At 38.7% G+C, this 12,002-nt stretch overlaps 1 protein-coding gene across 1 annotated transcript in view; it reads right to left on the bottom strand.

The window, feature by feature from the left end:
• Nucleotides 1-12,002, bottom strand: part of WWC2 (WW and C2 domain containing 2) — a 171,498-nt gene that overhangs the window by 55,804 nt on the left and 103,692 nt on the right. Inside the window, exons 5-7 of the mRNA XM_069492910.1 lie at nucleotides 8,809-8,888; nucleotides 3,961-4,090; nucleotides 757-903 (exon numbers count right to left, since the gene is read on the bottom strand). Coding sequence (XP_069349011.1) covers nucleotides 757-903; nucleotides 3,961-4,090; nucleotides 8,809-8,888 — 357 coding nt within the window. The remainder of the gene's footprint in view (nucleotides 1-756; nucleotides 904-3,960; nucleotides 4,091-8,808; nucleotides 8,889-12,002) is intronic.

The following is a 12,002-nucleotide window of genomic DNA, read 5'->3' as shown; positions in this document are numbered from 1 at the left end:
GAGTTTATGAGGAGTGTACAGGTTAATAAGATTTATGAATTGGAACTAATTTCTTTGCCTTTATGAGCCAAAATTTCCATCATTTAGCTTTCAACTACACAAAATATAAACTAAATAACCTCAAAAATTAATTTTCAAACAGGTAAACCCTACTGTTGATCTCTATCCATTTTACATTCATAGCACATACTTCAAAGAAGAGTAAGAGAATACGAAAATAATAGAGAACTTATTGAAAAGTAAATACCTGCTAATGGCATCCCAAAAGGGAGAAGGTAAAATAATTAATAATAGCTGAGCCACATTATTTTCAAATGTTAGATATCACAAATAAACATTTTAATATAATCAACTTTGGATTTACAAAAACAAGTTTTCTTGTTAGTTTTAAAAGGCATGTATTTGTTTCTCATTAGCCTGAATGTTTATCTGAAAGGACCTAAATTTCTAAGACTCTAAACATAACAGGAGAAAGTTAAATTCTCATGTGTCTCTAGCCTCTCAATAGTGTCTCTGAAGAAATACAGCATGAGAAAGTTTGAACGAAGCTGTTCATATGGACAAATCCTGATATGCCTGGCACCTAGACAGAAAAGATAAGGCTATGATTTTTAAAACTAATCTTATGAGAATGAAACACAATGCACAGAGCCAGAATCCAAATCGCATATAGATCCTGTTCCAGTTCACCAGCATATTGTAATTACGGCCCAGCAAGGACAGCACTGGGCCAATTCTTCGACATAGATAACTTACATCTCCAGAAATGCTTGTTTGCGACCCAGCATCAAGGGTCTGTCTGGAGAGAGATAAATGAGAGTTCACAGGACTAGATCTCAAATCTGGCTCAGATCTGCCAATGTTCTGATCCAAATGAAACCGCTCCTGCAGCTTAGCAAGACTCTGTTCAGGAAACACAAAATATTTCGTAAAGCTCAACATGTAAAAGAGTAACCCTTCCCTACCAGGTAAAATTAAAAGGAAAGAGCTAATAATCTCAATGGACAAAACAATTACTTTAATTTAGTAGTAAAGTAAAATAAATAAACAATTTATTTATACAATTGAAAAAAATAAGAGAAGATAATTTTGCATATACACGTGTCTTTGGAAGCATGTGAGATACTTCTGAAGGTAAGAGATTGTCTTATCTTTCCCAAGAGAGCATATTCCTATGAATAATTGCATCTTTAGAAGTAATACATGCATTTCTTACTTTTTAAAAATTTCATTAAGAAGAAGTCTCTATTTCAATAGGAACCTCACTTTATGCAACAGAAATTATGGAAACGTGGAATATCTACAATGCAATCTCTCATTTTAGATATAGTAACACAACTTCCTACTTCGAAGACTTCTACAATTATGCTACGGACCCAAGAGATTATTGAGCTCACATCAGTGTTAGAGATCAGGAAACTGAGGCCCAGAAGTTGCCGATGAGTGGCACAAGCTTCAGTGGAGCCCATCTGTGGGTCTATTTCATGACACTGCCTGTGCTGATGCTTGGTCTGGAAAGAGGATAATCAGAAGCTAATGTGCCTGCTGTAGACATGCAGGCTTAATACACGGGGTGTACTTTAGAGGGATGATGTGAGCAAGTTAAAGTTTTGAAAAGGAAAGTCTAATCTGAATTGCTTAAAAAAAAAAAAAAAAAAAAAAAGGAAACCCTACAGAAATACTAATAAAAATGGTAAGAAACCATTATTATCAACTTTAAGAACAGCCACTATATAATCCTGATATTTAAAATTTTTATTATAAGGCATTAGAAATATCAGAGATCTGGTATGTGGTTTTTTACCTAACCTTTTCTATTTTTCTTTTAAAGGGATATTTATACAAAATGTGTAAATGAGAGGGATAAAAATTAAATAGTCACATCAAATAATATATTACCAAAAAGAACAAAGAAAACTTTTAGGGACCTTGGGCAAGTCTTTTTTATTTTTTCATCTATAAAATGAATCTGTAAGTACACACAACTGTGTGTTGTTTTTTTTTTTTTTTTTTTTGTTGAGACAGAGTCTCACTTTGTTGCCCAGGCTAGAGTGAGTGCCATGGCGTCAGCTTAGCTCACAGCAACCTCAGACTCCTCGGCTTAAGCGATCCTACTGCCTCAGCCTCCCGAGTAGCTGGGACTACAGGCATGCGCCACTATGCCCGGCTAATTTTTTCTATATAGATTTTTAGTTGTTCATATAATGTCTTTCTATTTTTAGTAGAGACGGGGTCTCGCTCTTGCTCAGGCTGGTCTCGAACTCCTGACCTCGAGCGATCCACCCGCCTCGGCCTCCCAGAGTGCTAGGATTACAGGCGTGAGCCACCGCGCCCGGCCCACACAACTGTGTGTTACTGGGTTTTGATGTAAAATATGTTTCTTACTGTGTCAGAGTGGTTTAAAAGTCATAATAGCTGTCCAATGTCCTTTCCAGCTCTATTGTCAATCTTTGTATCTGCTAATTAATTATTCTATGTACTTTACTTATTGAAAAGGAATCTAAGCTTTCCATTTAATCTGGCCCACATACGAACCCAAAATTTACAGGAAGAATCAAAGATGTCCTAAAATTGTTGAATTATAAGGTTCTAGTATAAATTTGTTCAAGTTCTATAAACTTTTTTTTAAAAAGGACCCATTATTTGCATTTTAGGAATTACTGATTTAATTAGCAGGATAACTGGGGAACAAAAAAATATATACATAAGTAAGGTCTTATATGTATTATATATATGTTAAAGCCACATATTCTGGAGCAAGACTGCCTGGGTTTGAACCCCAGTCTTGCTACTTACCAGCTGTAAGACTTTAACTTAGTTTTACTGTATTGCAATTTCCTCGACTATAAACTGAGGATAATAATAGTGCTTACCACTAGGCGTTGTTTTGAGGATTAAGGGAACTATTTACATGCAAGCCAGAAGAGTGTCTGATACAAAGTCAGTACTTCTAAGTATTGTCTATTATTACTGTTGTCTTTTCTATTAGTTCTCTTGCAAGTTATTTTACAATTCCCAAAATGCAAAATTATATGAATCTAAGAATATTTACCTATATTCAACTAACATTTTGAAAACCAATATGAAGGAATTAAAGACAGTATTTAAATGTAGATGTTCTATTAAGAATATAAAAATCACCATTGGCTCTAACATTTTCCAAAGATGCAGACTAAATTCTTAGTTAGCTAGGTAAAGAACTCCAAATATCTGAAACAAGAATCTTTAGTGCTTGTGATAATTATTAGATGGAGAGAAGGGAAGATAAGGAAGAGAAACACCCTTAAAAACAACTTGACTGTATCTGATAAGTATAGATATTCAGAATACTGATCACTAAATGGCTGTTTTGTTTTTTCTACACACAAGGCTAGATCACCGGGAGTTATACGACCCACAGGATGCAGCTTTCCTAGGGTAACTGAATAGGTATTCCCTAGCTAGGTGAACATTGCCCATTCTACCCTTAGCTAGCACCTCACAATCACCTGGATCAGAAAGCAGTTTTTCTAAGCTCCTCATATAGACTCACCCCCAAAAGGCATATGCTCTACCTACTGATGGTGGGTTAGGTGACCTTTATGCATCTCAGGCTGAGAATCACTGGTTTAGAGAACCCTATTTATCTGGGTCCCACATGAAGTTTTTAGCTAATTTCAGGGTACACCAAGATGCTAATCTCCTCATATGGGCTCCAGGATCCACCACCCACCATCTCAAAAGACATGCAAAGGCTGCCTTCAATTAAGCATATCAAAGCTTGGAGCCAATCTATTCTCCTCCAAGGCAGCCAGGTTGCCTTGGTGCCTATGACAATCTCCCATGCGGCCCGATTCTATACTAATGGGGCAGAGGTGATACAGAGTCATCTAGACTCTGAGGGAGAAATTCTGCCTCAAAGAGAGTTTCTGGAGCCTCAGAAGGTAGAAGTTTGACTTAATAAAATGTTCTATAACATACCTGCATCAGATCTTGTTTCTCTTTTTCTCCTGAGCTAATAGCCTTTCTGATGGATTTCAGTTCAGTTAGAATGGCTTTGGCTTCACTAAGTTCATACCCACTCTGGCCTCCAGACATTTTTTTATCAATTCTGTTAAAAGAGAGAGAAAAAAAAAAAAAAAAGAAAAAAATCAACGAATGACAGTACAAGTTAAACAGACAGTAGGAATTGGTTTTCGGATCATCTTAGTTGGATGATTATTTTACTTCTTGACTCCCACACCAGCAATTACCTTTTCAGGCTGATTGTTTTCCTCCCTTCTCTTTTAATCACGTCTAGCTAAGACTTCTCCCACCCCCCACTTCATACATGGTCCATTTCTGATCACTTCTAGGCTCAAATAAAAACATGTCTTTTTGTCTTCAGTCTGTATGGGTGATCCCACTGTGGGCTGAGCCCAAACCTCACCGAGTGCTGATCCAGATCTCCACCCTGAGAAAGGTGAGGGACATGGACAAGCGCTTTAGCACAAGAGAAATGCCAATAAACTGCCAGCTAATTTTACATGCTTTGCTGTAATGTCTGTGTAAAACCTAGCACAGGGCCTGCAGCTAGTAGGCCTTTAATAAATAGTTAATAAATGAATCATTATTTATACTAGTGAGTATCCTACAGTATTTGGATTGTGTGGCTACTTACTTCTTTTTAAATCTATAGAAAGTATTTTCTCTATTTTTATGAAAGTTGTGAGTGGAGATAAAATTGCTTGCCTTGCTGAATGAATACAAATTTAGAACAAGGAAGAAGGGCAGATGTGTTCATTTTGTCAACTCGCATTGAATAAAGAACTCTTCGATGAGCTAATCCCTGTAGACCTGCTTACCAAATGTCCCTATAGTTCACATCATCACCCTAGGATAGAGGATTCCCTGTAATCCCATTCTTTGTGTTTAAAGGGCCCAAACCAAATTGCCCAAATCTTTTTAAAAAATAGTTAACATTCTTTTCATGACCACTTCCCTAGTTCTCCCTGGCTACCTATGCTGTCCAGGATTTGTCAGCAACTCTATACATGTTCTTAGACATATTTTTAGTCCCTCCAGAGAAATGACACCTACAAAATCAGAGAAAACATTTTGAGCTCATTTGGTTTAAAATAATTAATAATTAATATTTATTTTCAATGTAAAAGGTAAAATCTGAAAAAAATAAAACAATGCCATCTTCATTACTCTGGCAAAGTTTACTCAAACAAGTGCAGTTTGTAGATAACACATTTCCCCAAGTACTATTTTAGTAAATATTTTATGCTGCTGAACAAGCAATTAAAGAACCAAGAAAATAAAATAAACTTGACCATAAGGTCATCTGATAATAAAGTACAACCAATCTAGTTACAGAATTACACACGCGTGCACACACACACACACACACAAGTCTAGGATGGGTGGAGACCCTAGAAATTCCCTAGTCAAACTTCTTCCAAACAAAGAAACTGAGGCCAGAAAGTATATGCAAATTTAGGCCCTAAATTGCATAGATACTTAGCTAGTAGGCCAACTATCCTAAAATGACAGATTCAGGCTTGGGGCTCTTATGACTATTATATTTAGAATATCTGGTGGGAACAGTAAAGTACTTTGAATATTGGTTAATTCCATGTATTTGGGAAGGGATATATCAGTGAAATTTCTGGCTCCCCTAAATATTATATCCACCAACTTAGTTGAGGTAAAGGCTTATTAAATACAACAAGTGCTATTTCCAAATACAGCATTTTGGCATTTTCAAGGGCGGTGCTTTTTAACTAACAAAACAAAACTGAGATTTCATGAAATAGCTAGTAATACAGGTATCTGAAACTGTGTCTTAGTGTCATAGTGAATTTATAAAACTTGAGTAATATAAACTTTATCATTTGAAAATAAAAGCAGAAATAAACTTTTAACATTCAAAAATAAAAGCAGCTAGTTCAGGACTGCTAATTTAAATTTCAGAGAGCTTTAAAAACAGATGAAAAATGTCTTGGTTATCCCCTGCTCAACAGAATGCTGAATGAAGAGCAAGCTGCCTCGACTCAGCATTCACCATGGGACCCCTTTTGGTCTTTCTTTTTTGTGCCTCTTTTGAACCTCTCTACTTTACTTTATATGTTGCTTTTTTCCTTTACTTCTAATGCTTTTCCTTTTTCTTTTCCAATTTCCATTTCCCACCTTTTCTCTCTTTTGACCCTAACTTACCTTAAAATAAAATATAACAAGAACATCATTTGCTGACTTTTAAAATGAAGTACTGCGCTTTTTGTTCCTTATGAGAAGTACCAATTTTTTTCTTAAAAATTTTTTAAAAGTTCTTGACTTGTATGTACCCTCTAATTAATTTTTGCCCTATATCTTAGTCTCCTTGGAAAGAAAAGATTTTCATTTGCACACATTCTCTGGAATGTGTGGACCCCAGAGCTAAACTTTCAGAGTCTGCATATGCTCGTGGCTTGCTGGGTGTTTCATAACTTTCCATTTTCCAATTCTTAATACACACTGGAGGCAACAAGACGGAAATATGCACCTTCCTGGTATCCATTTACACATAACTTAGTCTATTGGTTAGGCTAAAGTCAAATTTGGGCCCATGAACTGAAATGAATAATGTAGAGAACAAAATTATATTTGTTCACCCAGCATAAAACTATTGTACCAAGTAAAAATGAAAGCCGAAGCTTAAATTACATTACCAGATTCAACAAAAATATTCCATTCTACTGCAAATAAATGAAAAGTTACAAAAGCCTACAATGGGATTCTATTTAAATCTTTTCTTGAAATGTATTTTCTGTCATAGCCACAAATAAAAGTCCCTTTCTAGTATTCAGGAATGTGGTTTCTTAAAAAGTCTGCTCTCTGGGTTCAATCAATTATCATTCAGTGATACAGTAGTATGTTGGTTAATATTTGAATAAAAACAGCTTTATTTTGTCTATAGTTAAGCTCAACAGGAGAGGTCTCTGATGTTTGATACTGTATCTCTCTGCTCTTAGTTCAAGGGATTAGAATCATTGCAAGAGAATGCCTGAATTTCTACAACAAATGTCTATTGTTTTCTTATGGAATGTTATTGACAGATTCTTAAACATGCCTTAGATTCCTATAAAAATTTCTTGCAAGCAAACTGCTTTGAAACAATACAGCACTGTTACATCAATATAACAAAAACAGCAAGTTTGGCTAACCTTTAATCCTGGGTGGTGATATGAGTTATAATTTCAAGTGCTTTAAAAGTGTTTAACATATGGCTAAATATTTTGTGGCACTCTTCAAAGTTTGTCTTTTCTCCCCATCCCCACCACAAAGCTGTGCTTTATGCTGACAAACAATTACTAGAAAAAACATTTATGTCATTCTAGGTGTGCTTGGTTTTTTGGAGAGCTCTACATCAGCTGAGGTTTTTAGGACATGGCTATAACTTGAGAAGCACCCAGGATCTCATAAAATATGCCTCGGGGGAGACCACAAACAGGTGTTTTTAAGATCACCCCAGATTATTCTAACTTGCAGTCAGGTTTGAGAACCACTAGATGGGAGCATCTGAAAGAACATCAGGGTCATAATCACATGAGGCGAGCCAGCAAAAAAGAAGACTGAGCAGTAACAGCAAACGTCTGAAATGAGAGTTATGTGCCTGACTGGTGGTCAAGAGCAGCACTGGGTGTCCCAAGATACAACTTGTCACCCAAACACACAGAACCACCAGCTTACATCTGTCTGGCCAGTGACACGTGGGGTCTTTAGAGGCGGCAACGCCTTGCTGCCAGACTCTCCCAAGTATCCTAACAGCAGAAGGCAGAACAGAATTCTACAGGGAAAAGGAACAGAGCTGGGTACTTTCCATAGGGGTGGCTCCTGAGACCAGCTGGGCACTGCTGAGGTGCCACTGAGGGAGATGCCAGGAAGAACATGAAACCCGCCTGGACACGGAACTGAAACTGACCAGGGAAATCCCTAGAAATACTGCACTACAATTGGCGGCACCAAGCAGGAGGGAAGAGCAGTTGATGGCTTTCAGGGGATACCACCTTCGATCCTTTCTGTGGTCATGTGGCTAAAAACCCACAGGCTGCTTCTCTTCCCTGAGAGACCCTGTGGGGTTAGAAAGTCTCAGGTGTGTCTGTCATGGTTTGGGTAGGCTCGGCCTCATCAGCAGGGGGAACAGTGGCTTCCAGGCGCTGGGAATGGGGAGACTTCCAGATCCTGTGCCCCTCTGTCATCTACGTTTTCATTTAACCTGGCCCAGCCTAAAGGTATGCCAACAGCCCACCAGACTTCAGTACCGAGCTGGAAAGGACGGGTAGCGCAGGAAGTGAGGAACATGCCCCAGCTCCTCTGCTGACAGCCCTGACTTGCTCTTGCAGCCCTGAGGTCAGTCAGGGTTGGGTCATTCCTGGGGCTGACAGGGAGGCAGAGAGATGCCTCCAGCCCTCAGCCGCAGGCTCCTCTGGGGTCCAGCATAGTCCAGCCAGGCCAGTCCAGCCTCTGGAGCAGAACACAGACAGGCGCTTCTCTGCCTCCTCTCGGCTCTTTACCACAACCCTAGAGGAGGCTGGCAGGGGTCCAGGAGACAAAGTTAAGTTTTTCACTTTGGTTTCTTTGAATCTCCAATGATTAATAAAAACTTCAGACCTTTACAAGTGTATAGATTTTTCCCAAGTTTTTTGTCTGTTGGTTGATTGTGTTTTTGTTTTCTTGGTACAGAGTTCTGAGCTTTTTTTACTTCATGTTTCTTTGAGAAATCCCTTAAGTAATCTATACTTCTATTTTCTTTGTATTAGGTTAGGGAGCCTATTCTGAAGTCGATTTCAGTATTTTTATACTCACTGTTGCAATGTTTCGAAGCCTTGTTCTTTATAGAGCAGTTCTTGCTTCATCTGTGAGAGTTCTCTCTTTAGCTTTTTAACCTTTCATGAAAAATCAATGTAAATATTAATGTTTGTAAATATCTAGCAACATAGTACATTGTTTTAAAAGATAATAAATTAGTAAACTATTAACACATAAATAAAGCCATTAGTTTAAGTAACATTCACTTTACCAGTTTCTCCTTCACATAAATTCTTGGGAAGGCATATTAATTATAATTATATTATCAGTGATGTATATAACTACTATTTACCTTAATTATCTCATTCAGCAACATTCCTACGAGCTGGACATCATCGTGGTCTCCATTTTGTGATGAACAGCCAATAAACGGCGGAGTGAGGACTTGGAGCCACTGCACGTCTAACTCTAAAAGCTTGTACTCATGCCTTCATTCACGGTGCCGAGGACCACTGGCCACCCGTTTCTTGGGTATGCTCAGCTGATACGTGCCTTAGTGTTTCTACCTACACTGTTCCCTCTGCCTGTAAAGCTCTTCCCAGGTCTCCAGTGGTTGACTCCTCATCACTCTGCTGTTAGCCAAACATTACGTTTTCAAGCAGGACTTCTCTCTCACCACCTTATCCATGCTATGACTCTGTTTTATTTAGATCATAGTACTTTTCAAGAGCTGAAATTTCCCATGTACTTGGGTTTTTTGTTATGTTTTGTTTTGAAGAGACAGAGCCTTGCTCTGTCACCCAGGCTAGAGTGCAATGGCCTGATCATAGCTCACTATAACCTTAAACTCCTGGGCTCTAGTGATCCTCTCACCTCAGCCTCCCAAGTAGCTAGGACTGCAGGTGCACACTACCATACCCTGCTAATTTTTTTATTTTTTGTAAAGACAGGGTTTCACTATATTGCCCAGGCTGGCCTCTAACTCCTGGCCTCAACTGATCCTCCCACCGTGGCCTCCAAAATGCTGGGATTACAAGTGTGGGCCACCTCGCCCAGCCTCCTGTGTACTTGTCTACTGTCCGTCCTCCATGGGAAAGCAAGCTGCGTCCCACCAGCTGCACCCTGAGCATCTAAAACAGTACCATGCAAATGGTTAATGACTGATAAATATTTGTTGTCTAACTGCTAAAAAACTTTTTTTTCCTGTTGGCAAATATATTCTTTGGTAATAACAATGCTAAAATTTGACAGATCAGAAAAATAGTACATGCCCGGTTTAGTCACGAACTCCATAAAGGTCTTTCCATGACAGCTAGGAACTTATTTCCGTATGTTAAGTTATAGCTTTAAGTGTTAAACACAGTCTGTTGTGCAGTAGTTTAGTGTGCTTTCAAACTTGTATTGACTATTTATTTTACTCATTCCACAATTAGTTATTGACTCTCCATTACGCCTCAGGTCCTGGGCCTGAAGTGTGAACAAAACAGGCATTATCCCTGCCCTCAGGGATCTTGACAGAACAAGGGAGAAGCCAGATAAGCCAAATAATCACCCAGGGAAATAAATCTTACCAATGATCAGAGATGCTATGAAAAAAAAAGGTGGGGATAATTTGAGATCTAAAAGGAGGACGGGACCTAATTTAGTCTGAGCAGTTGGATGAAGCCTGTCTGAGGAAATTATGTCTAAGCAGACAGGGAGAGTAGTGGGGGTTCCCTTGGTAGATGAGGGTTCTCAAAAGGCAGAGTCTATGCAAAAACCCTCACGGGGGAGGGAGACTCAGCGAACCTGTGGAATTTAAAGAATGCTCCCTCCTGCTGCTGGATTCCAGGGGGTGGGGTGGCATAAAGTGGGATTGGAGAAGGCCTGATTATAAAGAGCCTTGAAACCAAGTTGAGGATTTCTAAATCTTAGCCGAAGAACAATGAGAATCAAGGAGGGATTTTCAAGCATGATCAGCCTTGTGATTATAAATGATCACTGTGACAACTCTGTGGTGATTAGACCAGAGACGCCAGCCCCAGTGCAGGTGCCTGGGCAGGTGCTAGACAGCAGAGCCCGGAGGAGGAATACAATGCAGAGGTGGAGTCAGCAGGACTGGGCCGCGGGCTCCATGAGAGGGTGGCGGGAGATGTGATGAAGATCACACTCAGGATGTTGGCTTGCCAGCTGGGTAGGTAAAGGTGTTTTCCTGGAGAAGGGAACCAAATTTGGGGGTAAGGATCAAGGATTTTCTTTATGGCATTTATTTTTGGGATGCCCATGAGACTTCAAGGGCAATTGGAATATGTGGACTTCATGTTCAGAACAAGTGTCTGAACTAGAGATAGAAAATTAAGAGTCATTGGCATAGAGATGATATTTTAGATGCATCAGAATAACTGAGATCACCTAAAGAGGGTGTGTTCTGATGAGACGAGAGTTCAGGAACAAGCCCTGGGCGTCTTCATTATTCAGAAGTCTACTAGAGGAAGAGGCAAAATATACTGTGAAGTAGTGGTAAAAGAAGTGGGAGGAACAAAAAAGAGCATTACAGAACATAAGAGAAAAAGTCAAGAGGGAGACTAGGCCCTTGGAGGAACAAAATGCTGAGGACGAGCTGTTTAATACTCGTGTTTGTATCCCCTAAGGCACAGTACTTGGGACAAGGTAGATAGTCAATAATTTATCTGCTGAATTTATTTTAATGTAACAGTTTGTGCCCTAAGGCATTTATATTTTATTAGGGAATAGAAATACAAATAATTATATTTCAAAGCCCAATTTATAACTACAAAGAGAGGTATAAACAATTCTGTTAGAAGCCAAGGGAGGAGAGGATTACTTATGGCACGAGGATGAGGGCTGACCTCGTGGAGGAGGAGATGCCTGAACTGGATTCTGAAGGTGCTGTAATTCTGACCAAGAGCAACGAGCTCATTCACAGTGTATCATAAAACAAAATATTTCAGTTTTAATATTAGACTATTATCATATCAAAAGAACCATCAGTAATCAAGAGCTCATTCCACAAGTACTTCTATTTTTGGACAGCATTCTCAAGTGCTTTTTGCCAAAAAGACAATAACATTTTATCTTTAAAAAAAAAAAAAGTTAATAAAAAAAAATCAATAACAACACAAATAGCTAGGCTGAAACCTGTCTTTACCTTTGAAAACACAGTTAATAAAAACAATGGTGATAATGAACCCACTTAGAACTGAATTAAAATAATCAGTGTAACTCATTGGCATAAAATAGCATTCTACTTA

The sequence above is a fragment of the Eulemur rufifrons genome, chromosome 18, assembly GCF_041146395.1.
Source record: "Eulemur rufifrons isolate Redbay chromosome 18, OSU_ERuf_1, whole genome shotgun sequence".
NCBI lineage: Eukaryota > Metazoa > Chordata > Mammalia > Primates > Lemuridae > Eulemur > Eulemur rufifrons.
The sequence above is the reverse complement of the archived record's forward strand: the minus strand, read 5'-3'. Positions and strand labels throughout refer to the sequence as shown.